Source organism: Stylophora pistillata, chromosome 6, assembly GCF_964205215.1.
Source record: "Stylophora pistillata chromosome 6, jaStyPist1.2, whole genome shotgun sequence".
NCBI classification, from domain to species: domain Eukaryota; kingdom Metazoa; phylum Cnidaria; class Anthozoa; order Scleractinia; family Pocilloporidae; genus Stylophora; species Stylophora pistillata.
Window position 1 is genome coordinate 23,721,358 of NC_142524.1, and position 24,424 is coordinate 23,745,781.

Below are 24,424 nucleotides of genomic sequence, written 5' to 3' on the forward strand. Positions count from 1 at the left end.
TTATCCTTGAAAAGGAGGAAAAATTCAAGAAGGTTAGGGTTTATAGCTCGTTTAATGAAGTTTATTGAGATATCGTTTTGATATTTGAGATTTTACTAATTTCCAAGTGCTATAAAGCATTTTTAGAAAACGTAATTGAAAGCAGTAATCAGTAATTCCAGTGTAACGTCGGAAATGTCATAATTCCATTCAGTTTCCTATGTTGTTGTTGTAAAGATTTGAGAGTAAATTCTCTTTACTTACGCAAATGGTGTCCGGTAGTTACGAAGACAAACCAGTACGAGCCGACTTTTCAGGCTTGTTTTGGTTTTATTTCTAATAGGTTAGGTGGATAGAAATTGAAGAGCATATTAAAAGCCAAGATAAATGCGAACTGAATCAATTGAGAAGCTGACTTACTGTCGGTTGGATCTGTCACTTGGTATTTTTAGTTCAAAGTTAATTTGTCAACTGCTGAGAGAGTGTAGTTTAACTCAGATGTTTATTAAGAATAAGCACAGATTAAAAAAAAAAAAATTATCGTTACAATAGTTCCCTATTTTCGTTACAAAAGTGCCCGAAGTGCCCTATCGTTACAAAAGTTCCCTACCAAACTGTTACAAAAGTTCCCTTTTTTCGTTACAAAAGTGCTCGTTCCTATGGCTCTCTCTCTCTCTCTCTCTCTCTCTCTCTCTCTCTCTCTCTCCCTCCCCCTCTGCCTCCCTCTCTCTCTCCCTCTCTCTCTCCGTCAGAAAAACGGCAGTTAAATGCGTAAATTCACCTGCAACACCTCCAACTCTTCTAGGATATTAGTTTGATAACATAATTTTCGCTATGCCGGTTACTTGATTAAACAAAAGTTCATAATGAGTTGTCGTAGAATGTGCCAGGTGTTCCACTTTTCAGCAAATGTAGTTCGAGTCTGAAATCGATTCTAAGCCCAATAGGGGCAAAATCGGTTTTTTACAAATTAAAGGCAAGTCTATCATCAGAAGCATCCATTTCCCTTTGCCTCTCGCTAAATCTATAGAAATAGATTTTCAGACTTTGCTGCTGCCTTTTCAGTTCTATTGTTTATCTATTGACACAACGAAAAACTTATTCGCACAAATAAATTGAATACCGACATGGCTTGCTGACATAACGTCAAGAGTGTCAAAATACATCATAATATTAAAAAAAGAAAAATGAGGTAACACTAAGGTTTCATTGGTTAAGAGACAGTCAGGAAGTTTTAATCACTACGAAAATTTTAAATATTACATTTTCGCATGAAATTGGACATCTTCCGGAAAGTCAGCTTTGCAAGGGTTCGCGCCATGAAGAATTCGATTTTTATTTTTGCTGTGTTACCTCAGTGCTTCATGATGTCTGCTTCTGTCTCCTCGCAAGGTTAGCCTCGCCATAAATCAATTAGGAGAAGGGATAGTTAAGGAAAGATGATCGTTCTTAATCATGGCGACCTTTTAACACCTGCAAGGTGTTTAAGAGGCTGTCCGCCTAAGAACCTACCACTCGAATTTCGGCCGATCACAGAATTCCCCCAAATTTTTAATGTGAGATATTTGATCTGTTCTATCGACAAAAATTATTTGGTTTTTAATGTTATTTTATCAAATTTTTGGCAACGAGATCTGAGGAAGGTCAAAAACAAAGAAATTGTTTATTTCAGCATTAATATTCAGCGTTTCGCTGGAGGCTCTAACAACTTGCGCATTTGTTCAAGTAGCATAAATCGGATATGTACTGCTATCTAACATCTCTTCTGTTGATTAATAGTTTAAATATGTAAATTCTGACCAAATTGTTAAGAATTACGTTGTTTTGAAAATATCACACAAACAGCACTTTCCGAATTTGAGGGAGTGTGCTGTTGTTCCAAGACGCTTTTCTTAAAAGTATAACGGGATCTGGAGTACTCACCACTATCCGTGTGTAGTGCCAGGGCTGGTGTACCGAAAACAACACTGAAAAACATTTTTGGCAACTAGTCTTTTCGACCAACAGGAGCTCCATGGACTTTACTAATTTCTAATTTTCAACGGTCAAACTGCATAAGACTTTATTTATGCATATTTGTGCTTACTCTATTTCTCGCTCAAAATCAATGTTTGAGGCAGTGCCTATTTTCAAACCTTGCACGGTTGTTTTGTTAAGGTGAAGATGTCCATAAGGATGTCCATAAATTCATCCAAACTTGCCCCAAATTTAGCAGTTACGAAGGTACAAATGAAGATCTTCCGTGTGACATTACGTCTAACTGTCTCAACTTTTATACGTGCGTGTGCTTTGACAAGATGGAAAGTGAACTTGACACGGAACAGTTTATGGAAGAAATTATAAAATACGATTGTTTGTTCAATCGCTTTAGCAAAGCATTCTCTCTTTCTTAAGACTTTCTGCACCAAGAAGCAACGTTTCTTCTTTGATTTGGCAGCGATTCTTCGTTTAAGTAAAGACAACAGAAGCAAAATGTTAACACCTATTAAAATTTCAGCGTCCTTCGCGTTTATGTTGGTTGACTGGAGTTACATTGTATTGCCGCTGAATGGTAAACCATGGACTCGGTTGTAACAGATCGCTGCGATCGGCTGCGATCATACTATGTGAACATGCGATTCGCAATCTTCTGTTGAGTGGTTTCAGCGATCGTCTGCGATTATATGTGAACCAGGCTTAAAGGTGAAAATGTAGTAGGTTTTGTCAGGTTTGCATGCGGTTTTCGGTTTTGCTGCCTTTTTCCGTCAGTTTTTCGGTTTTGGAATTTTGTCAACGTGCCTGCATGAGACAGTTAAACGTAATGTCACACGGAAGATGTTCATTTGTACCTTCGTAATTGTTAGATTTGGGGCAAGTTTGGATGGATTTATGGACATCCTCACCTTAAAAAAACAACCATGCTAGGTTTGAAAATAGCCACTGCCTCAAATATTGATTTTGAGCAAGAAATAGAGTCACCACAAATAAGCATAAATTAAGTCTTATGCACTTTGACCGTCGTAAATTAGTAAAGTTCATCGAGCTCCTGTAGCTCGAAAAGGCTAGTTGCTAAAAATTTTTTTGTTGTTTTCGGTACACCAGCCCTAGCACTAAACATGGATAATGGTGAGGACTCCAGAATCCGTTATACTTTTGAGAAAAGCGTCTTGGAACAACAGCACTCTCGCTCAAATTCGGAAAGTGCTGTTTGTGTGATACTTTCAAAACAACGTAAATCTTAACTGTTTGGTCAGAACTTATATATTTTGCTATTAATCAACAGAAAAGATGTTAACTAGTAGTACATGTCCGATTTATGCTATTTTAACAAATGGGTAAGTTTTTAGAGCCTCCGGCGAAACGCTGAAAATTAATGCTGAGATAAACAATTTTCTTCGTTTTTGACCCTCCACACATCTCGTTGCCAAAAATTTGATAAAATGGCATTACGAACCAAATAAGTACAATTTTTTCTGATAGAATAGATCAAATATCCCACAGTAAAAATCTGAGGGAATTCTGTGATCGGCCGAAATTCGAGTGGTCGGTTCTTATTTGGACAGCCTCTTAACCTCTTACACTCTAACATCAGTATGCATATACCCCATGCTGTTCCCTATTTATTTCCTAACTGTACTGACCAGGAGAATTTATTTCAAAGTCAAGAGCTTCTCAATTTGGTGATCATTTCCTTTTTTCTCTTTTGCTTAATGTTTGATTCAGGGGTAGCCGTATTGTAAGGAAAAACTACATGCAAGTCTCTCTTAGGGTCAAAGGATGATTTACTCTTTTTTTCTTATTCTTTTAAATGGTATTTTATTTAAAGGCAGCATATTGCTTCCTTAAACTTCTCCAAACTGCTTAAATGATTAAAATTCGGGTGGATAAATGTTTGAGTAAATGTATGAGTGTCAATTCCACAGTGGTATAGAGTGGTCTATACTCTCTTATCGAAAACGATATTCGTCATCACTGAGGTCAAAATGTTGTGATCTCACGAGCCACAGGCGAGTGAATTCGCGTATTTACGCATTCTTTTGTGTAAAAGATTACTATGGTCTTCTGAATTAAGTTTTCATCATTGAGTTATAGTTATAGTTATAGTATGGTACATGTAGTCGGCAACTTTTCTTCCGACAAATAGTCAATAGTTTCCACGGAGCGTAGAAAAAAAAAACTCATGCTTGGTATGGAACTTAGATATATTCGGCTGTAAAAGAAAAAAGAATAAACATTTAAAGAGAAAACCTCCAAAAGAGCTCGTCTGCCTTACATGACGTCTGCAAAAACTCATTGTTATAGTTCTTGTGATAATTCTGCGAAAATTGTTAGCTCAGCCTCTCCCTACCATGGCCTAACAAATTTGGTATCGTGGCCTTAAAGTGAGCTGAAATTTAAAACGTGCCACTGCCAGGCAGCCACACTAGCTGGCTTGATCTGTCATTCACTATTTACTTTTAAAACTTCGCAATTCCTTCCACTTTTTTAAATTTAGAGCTTATGCTCTGGCTGATCAAAAGCAGCATTTGTTAATTTGAATTTCCTACTTGAATGTACTAACGGTGAAAAAAGGAATTTTTTCGCTAGTATTAACTGGCGAGTTTGCGACACGTCGTAATTGAGACAATATTACGCATTTGTCTCTGAATATGATCAGCAGATGCATCACCGAAGTCCCCCACTAGTGGCAATGCAGTCTGTTGACTGCAAGACAAACAAAGAGCTTAAAGAAACCAAAAAATAATAAGTTGACAGGCGACAACTGATCGCTTAAAAAGATGCAGGAAGTCGTTTTTTTGTCAAGAGTTGATGGTATAAAAACTGCGTGATGAAATCAATTCCTTATCTTTATTTACACCAGTTACTCGTCTTGATTCTCTTATAATGTTATTTTCTGGAAAAATTCATTTGGATTCATCAATCAATTTATTCTCACTCCCTTTACTTTGATTTTTGGCAAAACTAGTATCTTTTTTGTAGCTATTCAGTGTCGGTCAAAATGACTGTTAATCACCACAGTTATTAACGACAAATGCAAATACACTAAAACCATGCATTCTTATTCTATGCCCCTGAGTAAGTATCAAAGAACATCAGTTTCTGTTTTTAGATGTAAGAGTTGTTTTACCAAAAACCATTTTGTCAAAAATAGAATAAAGGTTCGTTTACTCTCAACCCACAGTAGCGCTCAACTTAGACCCCGGCGATATACCAGTAACTTCATCACAGATGTCTAGGCAGAGTCTGCTTACCATGGATAACTTCCATTATCTGAATGTTACTCACATTGAAGAAACTGTGGTATACGACGACTTTGAGTGCACATTGAAATGCCTTCGCCATCCTCTGTGTGTCTCCGTGAACCTGGCCGCTGAGGGAGGACTGTGGTGTGAGTTACTGTCGTCTGATAAGGACAGCAACCCCAATGAATACAAAGAAAACAAGAGCTCGCATCACTATTACTTTAAGGTTGGAAGTTACTTTTATGATCAACTGAAAATGACAGCTTAATCACATCACTTAGGTTACCTGAAAGGAATTTGTGAGGCCAAGTGTTAAGGTGGCTCGTACCGGTTTTCATCTTTTTGATGGTTTGTAACTTTGAAAGAATAAGACAGAAATACTGACCAAGGCCAGTTCAACACTTTTACGAATTTGAATTATATAATCATTGATGATCCAAAAATAGGTGTAATTTCGTCACAAGCAGTTTCCATGGCAACGCTTTCATAGGCTCATTCAGACACATTTTCTGGCTTGTGGCTTAAATAATTCAAAAACTAACCGGGTGACCCTGTGATTTTTTTCAGTGATTGCTCTTGGCACTTGAAAAGGAAAATGCACAAAGATTTTCAAAAAATCATACGGAGCGGAATTTCAGAAAATCTAGCAAATTTGCTTTCGTATAATTTTCTAGTTTGTTTTTGTTTTTTTTTTTTTCTGATGATTCCTTTAGACGTTATTATCATATTGGAACAATAAAAAGAAGGGGTCGCCGGACTTGTTTTCATGCAAGAACTTTCGTGAGTTCAGCAATTTCCACGCGCGTTCTCGCGCATTTAAAAATCTGGATTCTATAAGATCGGCATTTGCTCATGATCTGTCATAGCTACCGCTGACATTTGCGTGTGCTCGCGCGAGCGCCTACGATCCGATGTTTACAGACGTTTAATGCTAAAAAAGTCATTAAACAGCTGTCAAAGACAGCCTCCCGGGGTCATCTTAAAATTCCTCAGCACACGACTTCTGGCTATATCATATAATTTTCCTTTAAGTTTCAAAGTCTTCTTCCGCTTCAGGTAGATTATCCTGAAGCGGAAAATTGCACGACCAAAATTGCACGACACGAGGTTCAATTACCACTTTATTACATCCATTTTGAAATCGCCCAAATACAGGACTTGGTCAATTCAAATATTTTACTGATGCAGTACTGAGGCGGTTTTTAAATAATAAGTGGAACCGGAAACGCTTTTACATCTTATTTTGTATGCAAAACAGAAAGACTGACGTCATGTGTCTAATACTCAGTCAAGCGCAAAATGCGATTGAGAGCAAAACATGGTGCCATTCGTAAATAAATCGCACCGATTAGAGCCAATCAGATTACAGGGACCACCAATGATTTCAAAATGGATTTAATAAATCTAAAACGCGATGATGTGCCATCGCTTAATTGTAAGTATAGCGTTCATTCTCATTTCTCTTTATTTCGGTGACTGCTGAATCATTTTTCGCTGGTTTGCCTCATTTATGAGAGACATGAAATGAAGAAATTGGTCAGGGATGCAAGCCGGGTTACAGGTACGGTAACCCGGCTAACTGGAGTCGTGTTCATGTTGCATTTAGAGCAACTTTTAGCGACTTCACCCCAGGATCCCGGGGTTGGAAGATTGTATGTAAACACGTGCTATTTTTCGGCAACACCTAGGTGGATTACTTAACTTAACTTGGGTCCCCCACCTCCATGTAGTGCTTAGAGTTTTTGTGTTTGGAACGTTTCCTATAACAAATTCACATCTCAAGAGGAGGGAGGTTTATAAAGTAGGGGAAAAGAGTGTTTAAAGTATTTTCCCCATTCTCCAGAGTGCTTGTGTTGAGAACCCTTGCAAGAACAACTCCACTTGTCAAAGACGTTTAGATGAAAAAGGCTATTCCTGTTTGTGTTCCGGTGGATTCATGGGTCAGACTTGCGATGAAGGTAAAACGCTTCTCTACGTTGTCACTGGTATAGTAAAAATGTTAGCACCTCCTTTCTAGACTCATAATCATTGTGTGAGCCCCATTGGAGGAATTTAGGAGAGGTTCAAAAACAGGAGAAAAAAGAAAAGAGAAAAAAAGGACTGGCTTCGACCGATAAACTCATTTGCTTTCTATTTCTTTTTCTCTATTTTTTTAATTGTATCATTTTTCTTTACCAAGAAGGTACACGAAAGCAATTTTAAAGATGAACTTGATTATTTTCTTAATGATAAAAAAAGGAATGAAAACAAAAAGAAAAAAAGGGTTCAATAAACATAAATAGTCAAATTAGTCGCGTGCTAAGGTATTTTTTCCTTTCAACTGATTGAGTTGCATTGTAAATGTCACACATATCAATGAGTGTGCTAACAGAACGTCTAGCTGCAGTACTGATGCTGTGTGCATTAATTCCAGGGTATCGTACAACTGTACAGGTAAGTTTGCAAAGGTAAACATGACCAAAAGCTCCGATATTCTTTACTGAATAAAAAGTGAGTGGAAACTTGGTGAAACAAATATCTCAGCCATTAAATGTGCTTTGGGGTTTTCCCTACTAAATCTTTTGAGTTAAATCTCACAGACATTGACGAGTGCGCTTACGGAACATACACATGCAATGCTGATGCCGTGTGCAATAACACCAAGGGATCTTACAGATGTACATGCAAACCTGGATACAATGGAGATGGAAATGTATGCAACACGGGTAATAATTTTCTTTCGATATTCCTTAAAGTTGTTTCTTATAATGTTTCTGTTGAGACAACGGCAACACATACAAGCCTTCTGTTTATGTTTATCGATGAAAAACTTCCATAGATGTCTTGCTGAAAACTTTTGCTACAAATAATTATTGTTTAAGCCTGGAAAAAAAGCTTTACCTTGCGATAAAACTCGAACAAATACAAAAAGTGCTCTAAATTACTAAGAGAAGCGGAATGAAAGAAACAAAAAAGTTAAATAAATAAAATGCAGCCGTGAGACAATTTACCCAAACAGTAAACTTAACAGTGACACACAGTTATTTTTGTCTTTATTATCAGCTTCCACTTGCAAGGAAGCTTTTGAGAGACATGGGTAAGAGAATAGCACTCAGAACTTTGAAAATGAAGCAGAAAACTTAACTGGAAATTTTCCAATTGAGCTTTCTTTTTTTTAATCATAATGAATTCTGATTGTTCTTTATTTTTGTCCCCTCTGAGATCAATGACAAGTGGAGTGTACACGCTTACGTTTGGTTTACAAAAGATTCCCGTTTACTGTCACATGGGAAACTTTGGATGCGGAGATGGAGGATGGACAATGGCCATAAAGATTGATGGCTCAAAGGTACACACCGCTCCGCCGAAACTGTTCGGTTTCTACTATAGCTACTTTAACAAATCTGAATATTAATTTTTCTTCGTTTTCATTTTCAGAGCACTTTCCACTATGACTCTCACCTCTGGAGCGACAAAAATACCCATAACATCACAGGAGGCAAGACTGGCTTTGACTTACAAGAAACCAAATTACAGACCTACTGGAACACATCTTTCTCCCGGGTCTGTCTGGGTATGAAGATCGGAAACCAAACTAATTTTATTGTCATCCAGAAAGAGGCGAGCTCTCTTTTCTCCCTAATCGCTGACGGGCAATACCGCAATACATTACTGGGTAAAAACACGTGGAAGACGCTGATTGGAAAAAACGTCTCCTTACAGCATCTTTGTGACAAGGAAGGGTTCAATGTCCATGGTGACACCCGGTACTCTAAAGCAAGAATTGGCATCATTGCTAACAGCGAAAACGAATGCAGAAGCTGTAATTCCAGAATTGGCTTTGGTACAGGAGGGCTTCCTGAGGGCTCCAACACGTGTGGAAACGAAGCTAACCACAAATCAGATAACGGAGAAAAACACACCAAAGCCATGGGGTACATCTTGGTGCAGTGAGAAGGAAATCATCAAAAGAAATGGACCTGCCAACCGAATGTGACTAAGAAAAATGTAGATGTAGTATAAAAAATACAACGAGTTCAAAGGAGTCAGAAACTAATTCTAAAATGATCTGGTGCTATCTGCCTCTCAAAACAGATTTTTGAAATCCAATTTAAGTCTCGTAGTTGGTCTGGGGGATGGGCGAAGCCTTGTAGTTTATAGAATGGAGAGTAAGTCGGCCTCACCCTAGTATAATCTGCTTAGATTTCTTACATCAAAGAAATAAGTATAACGGGTTACTTGAGTTCTCTTGTATGGCAAAAAAAAAATTGGAAAAACGAGAGATAGAAAAACAGAAAGGTCAAGAGGATCATTATCAATAGCTGGGAGCAGAGCCTTATATAAAACTACCATAACATTTAATTCAAAACCCCCTTATGTAAATCATCATCGCTACGTAGCGACAATATAGAGGTCCAAATATAAAACCCCTGGATGTCAGGTACGGTTCTGACCTTCACGATCGACGATCGATATCAATATCTGCGCGCAGACCCCTAGATGTAACATTTTACAATCGCAATAAACTGGGCACAGGTTTAACACGGATGTCACATTTTAAGTTCAATATCAACATCTGGGCACAGAATACGCAATGTATGTAAAGAGTTACGATCAACGCAGACCCCTGACCATAAGATTCTAAGATAAGTAGCTGCATCTGCCTAAAGCCCATCATGTAAGATACATTGATTAAAACCCATGGATGTAAGAAACAACGAACAATATCAACATCTGGGCACAGCCCCCTTGTATAAGACACACAGATATAACCCCTGAACGTAAGGAACAACGATCAATATCAACATCTGGGCAAATTACTTCATATAAAACACACTGATATAAACCCCTGAATGTAAGGCCCCTGATTGTAAGAACCCCTGATTACAAGAACCCCTGAATGTAAGATCCCTAAATATAAGAACCCCTGAATGTAAGACCCCTGAATGTAAGACCCATGAATGTAAGATCCCTGACTATAAGAACTCTTGAATGTAAGACCCCTGATTGTAAGGCTCCTGAATGTAAGAACCCCTGAATGTAAGACCCCTGATTGTAAGACCCCTGAGTCTAAGAACCCCTGAATTTAAGACCCCTAACAGTAAGACCCCTGAATTTAAGACCCCTGACTTTAAGAACCCCTGTTTGTAAGACCCCAGATTGTAAGAGCCCCTAAATGTAAGACCCTGATTGTAAGAACCCCTGAATGTAAGACCCCTTACTGTAAGAACCCCTGAATTTAAGAACCCCTGAATTTAAGAACCCCTGAGTGTAAGATCCCTGACTGTAAGAACCCCTGAATGTAAGACCCCTGATTGTAAGAACACCTGAATGTAAGATCCCTGATTGTAAGAACACCTGAATGTAAGAGCCCTGATTGTAAGAACTGCTGATTGTAAGAACCTCTTAATGTAAGACCCCTGAATGTAGGAACCCCTGAATGTAAGACCCCTGAATGTAAGACCCCGTGAATGTAAGACCCCTGAACGTAAGACCCCTGATTGTAAGAACCCCTGAGTTTAAGAACCCCTGAATGTAAGACCCCTTACTGTAAGAACCCCTGAATTTAAGAACCCCTGAATTTAAGAACCCCTGAGTGTAAGATCCCTGACTGTAAGAACCCCTGAATGTAAGACCCCTGATTGTAAGAACACCTGAATGTAAGATCCCTGATTGTAAGAACACCTGAATGTAAGAGCCCTGATTGTAAGAACTGCTGATTGTAAGAACCTCTTAATGTAAGACCCCTGAATGTAGGAACCCCTGAATGTAAGACCCCTGAATGTAAGACCCCGTGAATGTAAGACCCCTGAACGTAAGACCCCTGATTGTAAGAACCCCTGAGTTTAAGAACCCCTGAATGTAAGACCCCTGATTGTAAGAACCCCTGAATGTAAGAACCCCTGAATGTAAGACCCCTGATTGTAAGAATCCCTGAGTTTAAGAACCCCTGAATGTAAAACCCCTGATTGTAAGAACCCCTGAATGTAAGAACCCCTGAATGTAAGACCCCAGATTGTAAGAATCCCTGAATGTAAGACCCCTGACTGTAAGTAATATTACGGTCGAGTCGCCGACGGTTCAACTCGCCAATGCGCCGACAGAGATGTCGACGAGTTGGTCTTCAACCCAGTACAACTTGTTAGAAGTCAAACATTTAGAAAAGTAAACGACCTTTGGTAAAAGAGCAATTTTTTTCTTCCAGAAAGGTTTATAAGGATCTCATGGCAAGCAAAGAAAGGTAAACATCACCAGTGACTATAACAGCTTAAAGACTCATCATTTCAATCGGTCAGATTTTTTCAAGAAAATTTGGCTTTCTGGTCGAGATCTTAATAAAAAATAATCCTTTTATTTCCAACAAAGTTTATAGGGATCGCAAGGCGAATAAAACAAGATTAACATCGGCAATGACAATAAAAGCTTCAGACGCGAACGAGTTATTGTGTGACAACAACACCATAAAGACCCATTACGTTAATCGGTCAGACTATTTAAATAAAACTTGGCCTTCTATAAAAGATCTCTAGTAAAAAGCAATTCTTGTTATTTCCAACAAAGCTTTATAAGGATCTCAAGATAAACATCGCCAATTACTAATAGCTTCAGACGCGAATGAGTCATTTTGTGACAACAACACCCTAAAGACTCATCATGTCAATCGTTCAGATTTTTAAAAGAAAACTTAGCTTTCTAGACAAGATCTTTAGTAAAAAGCAATTTTTTTTTATTTCCAACAAAGTTTATAAGGATCTCAAGTTTTCTTTAACAAATGTGACCGATTGACATGGTGAGTCTATACGGTGTTATTGTCACACAATAACTAGTTCACATATGAAGCTGTTATAGTAATTGGCGATGTTTATCTTGCTTTATTCGCCTTGAGATCCTTATAAACTTTGTGGGAAATTTTTTTTTTATTTATTTTTTTTTTTATCAAAAGATCGTTAACTTTTCTATATGTTTAACTTCTAATAGTTTGTTCTGGGTTGAAGACCAACTCGCCGATGTCTCTTCTCTATTTTACACGTCGGCGAGTTGGCGTTGGCGAGGTGAGCCGTCCGCGACTTGACTGGATACTACTGTAAGAACCCATGCATGTAAGAACCCTCGAATGTAAGACCCCTGAATGTAAGACCCCTGAATGTAAGACCCCTGAATGTAAGACCCCTGAATGTAAGACCCCTGAATGTAAGACCCCTGAATGTAAGACCCCTGAATGTAAGACCCCTGCATGTAAGACCCCTGAATGTAAGAACCCTTGAATGTAATACCCCTGAATGTAAGAACCCCTGGATGTAAGACATAAAAGTAACCCTGATTGTAAAAACCCTTGAGTATAAGGTAGAAATTTACAACCTTTAAATGTAAGGTACAAATTTACAACCCCTGAAGGGAAGGCACAAATTTAAAACCTTTGACTTTAAGGCATTGATTTTCCCTGGTTGTAAGGTATGAATCAAAACCCTTGAACAAAAACCACAGATTCACAATTTTACAACTCTTTTAAGGTACGGATTAAGACCCCAAGAATTAATGAAAGGATTGAAGACCCCTCGAAGATGCAAATGTTTAGGACTGACGGGTTGAACACAATCCTTTGAGTGGTTTCAAACTTCCCATGCATTTGTTGAGAAGTTAGAGTTAGGATTAACAATAGTGTGAAATGCATATGAAAATAGTGCATTTTCAAATCCATTGTTTGTAATATTGAAACCCTTGCAGAATTTCAGTATACTTAAAGTATACTTCAAGTATACTTTTCTGTACTTTAAAGAAATGAAGTACATTTGAAGTATACTTAATTTAGACTTCAACAAAAAAAAGTATAAATGAAGTATATTGAGCAAATTGTCGTAAATGTACTTTATTTATACTTAAATTGAAAAAGTATACTTCAATTATACTTTTCTAAACCTTGCAATTTGCAAAAAGGTCGGCCTAGAAAATAAAGTATACTTTAAGTATACTTTTAAACTTTTAAAATCACAGACAATCTGGCCTGCAATTCTGCAAACTTAAATCTCTTGACATCCTTTCAGCACTGAGATTAATATAATTTATGATATATATGTTCAAAAGCTATTCCAAACAACATCTGAAATCAGTAGAACACAATTGTTGAGAAGCAACAGGAACCACATTTCTTTCAGAATGTGAGTATTTTTAAGTTTTTTCATAACTGATGCAACATATAAACAAAAACTTATACACATGAAATGGGAAGCATGCATACTGAATTTTAGAACTCCACCCCAGCATTTCCCAAATTATGATAGGGACTAACCATTATACAGCAGGGTATCAAATAGAGGTGGTTTACAGCTGATGTAACAAATACGATTAATTTATTTTTAAAAGCATATGCAACATGCACATCTTTCTTGATGGTTTTCTGGATGAAACTTCTGACACACCAGACATAAAGAGCAAATAACAAGAGTTATTTTTTTCGAAACCAGTGATATAAATTTGGTGTAAAGTAAGGGTATACAGGTGATAATTTATTCCGAGACAGCATTTCAAAGAGTTGTTGCAGCTACTGTAAATACATGTTTATTAAAACTATTTTGACTTCTTTTCTATTTGCACAGTACCACACTTGGAAATGACGAAGAAAATGAACCCTTATAACTTCTAACTGTGGTTAAATGAGTTCTCGTTACTAGTTAAAATAGTATGTCATCATATTAATCCTTCTCATACCTGTTAGGTAGTTTACAAACATATATACTCTGGCCACTTTTACAGTCCACCAAGATGCACAAAGCTGTGATGCTTGTGACGGGGAATATTACATTTACTGCAATTCTCTCTCCTAACAGGAGATCGACTGTGTCGAATGGCAAACGTAATAATTAACAACATGCTGACTCCCACAGTGATAGGCGCTCCACTGTATAAGGGCACATATGCAGATCCCCTATCTTGCCCATCAGTTTTTTCGTTACCAGCACTCACAGTCCTCAGAATCGAAAGCCGTAAGGTAATCTTAGATGCCTTCTTGTTCATCTTCTGCAAGTATTTCCGCTAGTCCCAATGGAAAAGCTGCTGCTCCCAATTAACTCCGTGCTGCGGTCGTCCGAGGGCAAAGCAGTTGACGTCGGGTTTTGCGGCCAACGTCTCAAGGTTGTTCGAGGTATCTTTAATCCCGGTTGAGAAAGATACTGGTTGAAAGGTCCAAGCAAATTACTCTTCTTTAGCTTTTTTGGCGAGGAAGGATCCTCCATACCGTCCGCCATTTTTTTCTTCTGTCCTCCAGTCACACTCCGCTGACATCTGGTACAGTCGGCTTGAATACGGGATCTTATACTTTTCCTTCTTTGGTCACATACGGGACAGGGAGTTTAGTTTTGGCGGGCGAAACGAGCTCGCGAACGAACTTTGCCTCCCGAGCCTTCTCTCCGTGATCTTGATGTCGTTGACTCGCAATTATATTCCGTTGGTATTTTGCCTTTTGTATTTAGATCTTGCCTCTGTCTTATGAAACAGTGAGAGACATAAAGAAAGACAATAGAAGGAAAAGAATGCCATCATTAAAGTATGGTGAAAGAAGTAAGTCAAATTGTTCTACAAAACAATTAAGTTCCAAGCTCATTTCACACGTAAAGATGCATTCCTTGCCAGCTAAGCCTCAAATTTTATTGCATTTTAATGGTAAGTTAAATAAAGACCGATCTGTTCCATAAATTATTTAAGCGTTTTCTTAATCTGTTGCAGACTCCTTCGAGCTTTGCACTATAAAAGAAACTTACATGCGGTTCTCCCAAATGGAAAGAATCGTTAATGAAAAAACACCACATCTATATCAGGCTGTCTTTCTTGTTCTAAGAATCGATATCACTTTAATTCGATTTTTAATTTTTGTTTATAAGAATTATCTTTCCCCGTAGGATACTTTCTGGTGCAATATCTTGAAGACAACGTTAAATTTATCGTCGTCGATGAAACCGAACTGCAGAGAAAGGAAGACAAAACAACTCAAGCAATGTATCTGGACAAAAAGTACTACCCTTGTGTAGTTCTCAGCGAGAGTGGTGAGTTTCTGCCATTATTTTTCGTTGATAGTTTGTTTAGCCGTTCATGCTTGCCCTTATCATTCTTAACAGTAAACTTCATGTAAACGGCTACGCCAATGCAGTTGGCTGTATATCTATTTAATGCATCCCTAGTCGTGTGTAAAAACATTATAATGATTAATGCACTTATCAGCAGCCAATGCCGGGGGGGGGGATTGGCTGCTGATAAGTATAGGTATATATATATATTGGATTACACCATTCATTTCTTTCTTGACAATAGATAGGTTTTCACAACTTATTTAAACAATAGCCTATTTTCTGAGATTCCACCCGCATACACTGTACCCACTGAAAAACAATACACGTCTTGATTAACTTAATCTCCATTTTTGATATTACATTTGCAATATTCACGGTCAAAACCTTTCAAAATACAATTTGAACTAGGAGCGACAAGCCAATATGTGACCTTGAAAATTTGTATATATATATATATATTAATTTCTTTCTTGACAATAGATAGGTTTTCACAACTTATTTAAACAATAGCCTATTTTCTGAGATTCCACCCACATACAACGGAAATACTGTTTTCACATAATTTTTATTTCAGTATCATCAAGATTACGAACAACTATGCACATCACATGAAATGAAAAGTCCTTTTCGTCGATAGGTAATGGTGGCCTTAATAATTACTACTTTTATACACTGTAAAGGTTCGAGGGAAAGGAATCGTTTATTCAAAGCAAAACTGATTTCGATAGGTTTGCTCAATGATTATCCAAACAAGAAAGGCTCACACTCCCTTAGTTAATAGTTGATATTATCCATTGATTCATTCTTCTCTGAACATTAATATTGTTTCTCACAACTTATTTAAACAATAGCCCCCTTCCTGTTAATCCAGCCACACATAACTGAAATACTGTCAGCGGTTAACACAATTTTAAATAAGCAATTTTGATTTCAGTACAAACAAAACTTTATACAACCAAGCGAAGCACTTGTCAAACTTGAAAAGTAGAATTATCGTAATGAAATCGACAACGACTCAAGAATTAACGTCATTCCAAAATTATGCAAAGTTGAATTCGAAATCTGTAAATGTGCATCACGAATTCTCGAATGACTTATTCGCTCGAATGCTTTTTAAATATAAGCATCGGAAAGGAAAACGTCTTTCCATATATTTTTTATGCAAAGATATATCGGTCGATAAGAAAAAAAAATTGTGTACTGTATGAATTGAACTCACAACCTCTCGCTTTATGGGCTACCAGCTAGTCCGTTGCGCCATATCTGCGGTAGTAAATTTATGATAAAACAACTTAAATGGCGAAAATATGCAGACAATGGAGATCTCAGCCTGTGGACAATGTTTATCTCTCGTGAATTCGGTGCTTGGGATGGTCCATGGGCAGTGCAAGTGCTGCGGAGAGAAAATTGCGCTAAACCGGGCCAAAGATCACCTAGAACGGTGTCTGGATTTAGAATTCAGTTGTCAAGAATGCCAAGAAAGCATGAAAATAAAAGAGATAGATGCGCATAAAGCGACGTGTTCAATGGTGGAAGTTCTCTGCAAATGTGGAATCAGCTTCAAAAGAAAATAAAAAAAAAAAAACAAAAACCCAAAGATCTAACTTGTAGTGCAACAGAGGTGCCTTGCTCACTTAAATGTGGACAAAATACAACGAGGTAAGTTCAAATAGGACTTTTGGAAGGTACATGAGTTAAGCCTTGTCTTTTCGCGAAACTTGCAACGTGATACCAAATTTTTTTGTCACCTTGTGGCATCAGATGGGCAGATTCTAGTGATGGTTACAGTATCTTTTGATTTCTATAATTCCTTTAGGCGCCTCAGGAGCAAACATATAAAGAATATATCTTAGCTGATTTATTTGTGTGATCATGATATCCTTATTGTTTTGTCTAATTTCATATATTTCCCTTCACCACGACAAAGTATACTTTAAATTATGATAATCCAAAGAGCAACCTATCCTGTTAAAAATTATCCTGAAATGTGCTTACAATTCAATCATATCCGATATTTCCGAGTAACCTCATTGCTTAGGGGTTATGAAGGATATTCATAATTCAGTTCTCTAAGAGCCTGGTGTTAAAAGCTGTACAAAGAAGCAAAACACGGCATAAGGATGTGAGATGATTAATACTGCTGTGACTTTTGACAAGGTTCCTTTTTATTCTAAAAGGAGTTTGATACCATTTCATTCAATCGATTGTGGAGAAAGAGTGTGTATCTGCCCCATGAAAGGTTGCGGAAAGGCAACACGAAAGAAAGACAAGGAGGAACACATGGAGGGAAACCAAAGAAAACACTTGTCCCTAATGAACAAGGAACGCCAGAAACTTCTCTGGAACGTCCTCGCTAAGGTAGGTGGATGATAAAATGTGCAAATAAAGGAGGGGTGGGTATCGGCTGCTATGGTTTTTTTTTCTTTTTTCTTTTTTCTCTTAGTACTTAACTTAAAGAAGCCGTAATTTGGGTTGGAGTTTTTTACTCTAATCGAAATTTGTTTCCTTGAAATGTGATATCTAATGAAACAGATTCAGTGACTTTTACCAAAACTCGCGTTGCATTACGAACTCTAAAAAAACTTAAGGTATTTTCGCCTAACTTCGTGACTACACGAAAGCTTCCGAAAGCTTCCGAAAGCTTCAGAGACATCCCTGACAACATCATAGAATGACTGGAATGCGCAAGCTAATTAAGGAGGGAAAGCGAAGCAATAAAATAGCTACTCTGAAGGATCAATTTTTTCCCCCATTTCTTTAGACTTCGCTTTTGTAAGCAACGAACCGTCTTGTCGGCCATTTTGTTGACCATAATAACGTGGTTTTCTGTGTGTCGGTTTTATTACGAGAACTAAAAGCCAAAGTACTAGGTATGTAATAATGATGGAATAATAAATCCCTTATCCATAGTGTAACATATGGTACATTTTGCTCATAGCTCTCGATTTTTCTCGCCTCTAAGTCTTCGGCTCGGAAAAATAGTAAGCGACTGGGAACATATCCTTACCAAGCTCGCTAGGCACATTACATTACATTAAATGTTTTTTATGTTTTTTTTTTTTTCTCAAAAGTATGTATATTATTTTCTTTTTTAAGGTATCACAAAACATAAAACCAACACCAAATGGAATGGTTACTGTATTCACATGGACATTCCCCCCAGCAAAGCCGAATGCAGTAATGCGCTCTCCGATATTTGAAAAGTGGGAGAGACAGTGATGTATCCTTGTCGACGCCAATGATTGCACTTATCTTCAGTACTCCAAAGGTGTTGATTCAGCGTGTATATCTGTGAGGTAAGTTTCTAAATCTTGATAATGAACATATCAGAGTCTCGTTACTGCAGAGTGGAAAATATGTATCCCAGTTTCATCACTGAGAACAAATAAACTTCTGTCAGAATGATCTTAAGACACAAAGAGAAATGGGCTCCAAACCTTGTTTGTTTGCAGGGAGTAAAAAGGGACTTTAGTTCCTTGCTTTTATTCCTAAAAGCTTTTAGGTAAAAGGTTATTTATTTATATTATAACCAGTACCAAATGTGATTGATCGAATGAAAGAAGATTCACACACATCTAAAATTTGAACTTCAGGAACTGCAGTTATTTAATTAAAGCAGGTTGAGTTTATTATGAACGACTTGAGAACCTTGATATTGTTGAAGAACATCAGATACATTAGGAGACTTAGGGAAGGGAGAGGGCCCCTAACTGACCTTAGTACCAAATTTACACATAAGTAACAGGCACGAATCGACAACGTTGCTAGGGATCTTATGCACCAAAACCATGTGCTGCAACATATTGTGCGCCAAAATTTACTATTCGTCAGGTAGGATGTGAATTATAATATCATTAAAACGATATAAGATGGCCTACTTTAGTCACATTGTTGGGTAAAACAAACAACCAAACAAAAAACAAATAATAAAATGCAGCTCAAGAATTTACCAAAAACTTAAGGATAAAAACAATATTTTAGACAAAATAACTTCTGAAAACAGAAATAATGAATGTTATCCATTTTCTTTATTTCCGAATTTTATTTTGTACAGAGAACCTGCTTGCTTGAATAAAAGTTATGGAATATTGTTAGTATTACAATTATTTTGTGCACCATAGCTTTATGTTATTATTCTGCGTATTGCTAGGATTTGTTGTTATGTATCTATTTACCTAAGTGATAATGATGATAATAATGATAGTATTATTGGTGACTGTTATTTGTTTTTTACATAGGTCATCTGTTATTCCCTTGGTTATTTAAAAAAAGAATAAAAATTAACCCTGAGCTTACTAGATCGTGCACCACCGAGATTTTATATCTATTAATTTTGGCATTAAACATGAAGTACATCCACAGGAAAGCAAAGTAAAGTTCACGTCAACCCAAAGTCCTCGTCCCTCTTTTAATCCATATGTTGGACATAGTGTTTGACGAATGTCATTTCCCAAAGAGTAACTCAGGAGGCGTCATCGTTTGGATAATGAATATTTCTAAAAATTCTTTTATGAATGCCATTAATCATTGGAACTCTCTGAAATAGGAAAGGAGATCAAGTTGAGACAGTGGATTTCTGTGCTTAGAAGAATGAGATAAAAATAAATAAATAAAAAACTATGCGTCGCCGAGAAGTTTAAAAGATTTTTGTACATAGCACGGAACAAACGAATAAAAAAGAAAAGCAGTAAAAACTTGACAATGGGGAGACAAAAGGTGAGGTCGTTTACTCATTTTAAACTGATTGCCGTCGAGGAAAAAAATATTACCTTACATGGATGTGTGATTGTTAAAGGGGGCGAGAAAGGAGACAATTCTTCCGGCAACTTTCACAAGTTTGTAAAAAAAGGAAAGATTTTAAAAGATAACATTCCAGAGGGGCCAAACACGACATGACATTATATTAGTTTTTCCCCTTTTTTTGTTAAAATACTGGACTGTTAACCACTTATACGTATCTCCCATGTATAGATCGATACGTATTTAGACGTATCTCAGTGGACTACAGTAGGTGTGGGTCACTATCCGTTCACTTACTTGGGGAGCATTTTTATCTGTCGGAAATTCCACTTTGAACTTTTTTTGGGAAATCCTATCAAGACGAAACAAGACAAGTTTAGACTCGGTGTCTAATTTCTTTTTCAGACCTCTTTTGCTACAACTAATTATTTACAGGTCCTTTAGGGTTAAGTTCTCGTTCATTTCTTGAAGAATACATTGATTTCCCTGTCACTGAACCAAGATACATCCCATGGCTTTAATGTGGTTGTCTCCATTATCTGAATTGTGATTTTCTTCGTTCTTACATGTGTGGAAGGGGTCACCAGACCCACCTGTGCCAAAGCCAATTCTAGAGTTACGGTTAGTTACATTAGAGAGGCAAGGTATCTTTCTGCCGTCCATTTTAACTACCATTGTCCATTAATCCCCCCCCCCGCCACCTTCAAGGTCATCAGTCATGTGACAGTAAACCATGACTTTTCTATGATCCACCTCAGAACTGAATAGGCTCTTTTTTCCTGTGACCTGAAGTCAATTCGCATTTATATACGTGTTAGTCAATTGTTTCATATGTTTGTTAATTTACATTTGATTACGTGGAGTAATAAATATGCTCCAATTAAATATAACTGATTGGCAGGGCCGAAAATATTCGGCTTGAGATCATGACGTACAGACCGAGGGTTTTTTTTTTTTTTTTTTTTTTAACTTAATTTCTTCAATAAGGTCAAAGTGCGCAGGGGTGTGCGGCTTTTTCCAGCCAGAGTTATACGGGGATTTTATATCAAGTGTTTTCACATAGAAAGCTTACTTATTACACAGCAAGGCTCTCCTCGTAGGTAGACCTGATACTGTAGAACTGACAAACATATTAGCAAAATAAGTGACTCGTAACGGCAATTTCATGATATTTTGCAAGACAAAAGATTGACCTTTTTTTTTTGTAAAAGCAGATGTAATTTGAAACGATCACCCTCCTATGTCGACCTCTACTTTAAAATAACCAGTTTTCTCCGTGCCCAAGAGACCTTATTTCTACTGTATTGTGGTATTTCTACCTTTACACCTAGAAACTAACCAACCTTTAAAAAAAGTTTTCAATTCTGATGCACCTTTGACTTAGGTAAATTTCTGAATACGAATGAAACGGACTTGTAATAAAATAAAATACAAAATTACAAAGGTATTACGCATATTGTTGAGGTATATCTGTATAAATACGCACCCTAATTTGATGACGTCCATGGCTTTAATAAATTTATCAAAATCTGTAACATAAATCTTAGTACATAAATAAAAGATTCTGGCGAAACGAAGGAAGGCGGAAAAGGACAAATTCCTTGTGTGGGGTGAACGAAAAACTAGACAAAATCTCTGAATGGTATTCTCACAATAGAACTCTCACTCTTGGTTGTGAAGACATTTGTGATCAAAGTGGACCAGTGCTCGAGCTATGTTATATTACTCATGCTATGAAATTTTAATTTCGCACGTCAATCCATCTCCATGGTATTTACATGTACATTTATAAGATCCCTTGGTATTGTTACACACAGCATCAACACTGGAGCTGTGTTATTCCTCAACAAACTAATCAATATCTGAAAATAATTTCCTTGTTTTATTCGTTAGTAACATGTGTAACTTCACGATTATGTAACTTTTTTTTGTTTTTTTTTTTTGCTCAGTTCATCAGCCCGTTTCGTCCCTAGGATATAAAAGTCTACCCTGAACACGTTTACTCATACTTTGAAAATTTTACCTCCGCGCGACATTCTATCTCCATGGCATCTAGGTTTACATGTACAATTGTAAGAGCCTTGTTAAGCTATCTTCAGTTAGTAAGTTTATTGAAATTATTACTTAACTTATTACTTAAAATAAAGTGTGGCAGAGCGAGGTGTGCAGGGAACAAATACACTAGTCAAAATCTCGGAATAGTATTCTCACAGTACGTACAACCCTCACTCTTGATTATAAATACCTTTTAATTGATAATCTCCTAGCACCTTGGATTAGATAGGTTCAGTACACGAGCTATATTCTCATGTTATTCTTGCCTTGAATATTATACCTTCGCACGTCAATCCATCTCCAAGGTAACGTGGTTTACATGTACATTTGTACGATCCTTTGGTATTGCTGGACACAATATTAACACTGCAGTTGTATGATCCCTCAGCGCACTCATTAATATCCAAAACAATTTTTCTTGTTTAATAAGGGTAGAGGTAGAGGATTAGGGTAGAGGATTAGGGTAGAGGATAGAGATGGAACCTCCTCAGTTGTTACTCAGCAAATGTCAGCTATTTGACCAACATTTTGGAGTAAAGCTGGTAGCTTGAGAAGCTATCTTAATGAGTTTATTAAAATCTGTAATATAAATATTATTACATAAAAAATAGTCGGCCGAAGCGCGGGGAGGCGGAAAAAGACAACTTCCTAGTGTGTAGTGGTAACATACCAGACAAAATCTCGCGAGTCTATTCTCACAGTACAACCATCGCTCTTGGTTAGTTGTGGAGACATTAGTTACTGATAACCTCCATGCGGACTCAGTTGGATCAGCGCTCGACCTACGTTTTCAGATTCCTCTTACTTTGAAAACTTTACGTTCGCACCTTAATCCATCTCCATGGTATCCAGGTTTACATATACAATTGTAAGAATATTAGTATTGTTACACACAGCGTCAGCACTGCAGCTGTGTTATTCTTCAACACACTAATCAATATCTGCAGCTGTGTGATCCTTTAGCATACTCATCAAAGTCTGAGAATAATTTTTCCCTATTTCGTATGTCAATGACATGTGTAACAGTTTCCAATTTCATGATCGTGTAAGCCCCTTTCATCGCCAAGATACACCGTGACAAGTCCACCCTGAACTTGTTTACTCATACTTTGAAAATTTTACCTTTGCACGTCAATCCGTCTCCGTGGTATCCAGGTTTACATGTACATCTGTAAGATCCCTTGGTATTGTTACACACAGCGTCAGCACTGCAGTTGTTTGATCCTTGAGAACACTCATCGTTGTCTCTCAGTTGTCGAAAAGTTGTGAAGTCCAAGTGCAACGATGTCTCCTACTCATTTTATTGTTTTTTCCTAAATTAGCATGGAAGCAAAAGGTATCCACATAAAATCAAGATCGTCTCTGTTTTGTTTTGGCTGAAATCACATTTCAGAAAAAAACAATTAGCATAACGCGTGGGTTGCATTCTACTGTACTCTACTTAAGATTCGAACAGTTGAATGAGTGACTCGTCTAAAAGCTCACTAGGGTCCCACTGCCGAACATTACTTACTGACTTACTTAATTACAACTGAGTTCAACCTTTTCAAGACTTTCCGGCCGAAAATTTTAAGACTTTGCTTACACGAATAAATGAGCCAAAGCAAACAAATTGTATCTTGGATCTAATCTCATCCTTCTTTCGTGCGCAAGAATTTTGATCCGGCGACAGGGACGTATGACGAACATCGAATATGGTATCATTGCCATTTCTTTTTCCAAACTTGATTGGCCTCCCACAAGTACAACGTCTTAGATTGAATTTCTCATAAGTTATCTTCGAGAAAAATCCGGCAAAGATAATTCTTACTTTATTTACAATATCTGTTTGTTTTTTAATGGTATGAAATCAGTTTCAGTTCATTGATTTATTCAGGTTAGTATTTTCTTTGTTAATCTGGCTATTTTTGGCTGATTTTGAAAATCTGACGACCATGCTTGAGTACGTTCTTGTGATAAGTTACATAGCCGTGGGCATATGTAAGGTTGGTAATTTGGTTTTATCGATTGAGTTGATAATGTAAATTGACGACTTGTTTGTAAGTCTGACCTTTCGAGCGTTAACTCTTCTTCAGAGCGAATAGCTCTAGAGGAACATTTCTCGAGAGGAAATTAACATTTTTTTTAGAAAAAATTCTCTTTGAACCAAAAATCTACAAACTAGCACACTCGTGGTTTCTGGTTGGTTCAGAGTTGTCGGTTAACGTGAATTAGGTCACGCTGTTTGATAAATGATATCACGCCTTGTATTTAGTAGAAAGGCTAGTTTAAGGTTGCGGCCTCATTTGTGCTTCGAAAAAACTACTGAGACAAGAGCTTAGGTTAGCTTTCCTCAAAAGTTTTCTAATCAACAATATTGGTGTTTAAAGTAATGGAAAATAAACAAAC

The 24,424-nt window shown here is 37.2% G+C and overlaps 2 protein-coding genes and 1 long non-coding RNA gene across 3 annotated transcripts; all 3 read left to right on the plus strand.

Moving 5' to 3' along the window:
* Nucleotides 1-1,298: 1,298 nt before the first annotated feature.
* LOC111329843 (uncharacterized) lies at nucleotides 1,299-8,281 on the plus strand. Its single transcript, XM_088725050.1, has 5 exons — nucleotides 1,299-1,371; nucleotides 5,141-5,427; nucleotides 7,045-7,159; nucleotides 7,781-7,906; nucleotides 8,244-8,281. Exons 1-5 carry the CDS (start codon nucleotides 1,299-1,301, stop codon nucleotides 8,279-8,281), a joined length of 639 nt encoding a protein of 212 aa, XP_088581176.1.
* On the plus strand, nucleotides 8,238-9,755 carry LOC148728888 (putative skeletal organic matrix protein 5). The gene is made up of 2 exons (XM_088725407.1): nucleotides 8,238-8,529; nucleotides 8,619-9,755. Exons 1-2 carry the CDS (start codon nucleotides 8,365-8,367, stop codon nucleotides 9,132-9,134), a joined length of 681 nt encoding a protein of 226 aa, XP_088581533.1. The 5' UTR covers nucleotides 8,238-8,364; the 3' UTR covers nucleotides 9,135-9,755.
* Nucleotides 9,756-14,511: 4,756 nt separating this feature from the next.
* Nucleotides 14,512-15,303, plus strand: LOC148728889 (uncharacterized). Its single transcript, XR_015988675.1, has 2 exons — nucleotides 14,512-14,735; nucleotides 15,074-15,303. It is a non-coding gene; the product is annotated as an uncharacterized LOC148728889 (long non-coding RNA).
* Nucleotides 15,304-24,424: the final 9,121 nt, after the last annotated feature.

What these genes read in the sequence shown, in the direction of transcription:
- LOC111329843 (XM_088725050.1), top strand. Translation starts at nt 1,299, where the DNA reads ATGAAGAATTCGATTTTTATTTTTGCTGTGTTACCTCAGTGCTTCATG. An exon ending in TGCTTCTGTCTCCTCGCAAG is followed by an intron (nt 1,372 to 5,140) that starts GTTAGCCTCGCC and finishes CTCAACCCACAG; the next exon opens with TAGCGCTCAACTTAGACCCC. An exon ending in GGGTCAGACTTGCGATGAAG is followed by an intron (nt 7,160 to 7,780) that starts GTAAAACGCTTC and finishes TAAATCTCACAG; the next exon opens with ACATTGACGAGTGCGCTTAC.
- LOC148728888 (XM_088725407.1), top strand. Translation starts at nt 8,365, where the DNA reads ATGAATTCTGATTGTTCTTTATTTTTGTCCCCTCTGAGATCAATGACA. An exon ending in TAAAGATTGATGGCTCAAAG is followed by an intron (nt 8,530 to 8,618) that starts GTACACACCGCT and finishes TTTCATTTTCAG; the next exon opens with AGCACTTTCCACTATGACTC.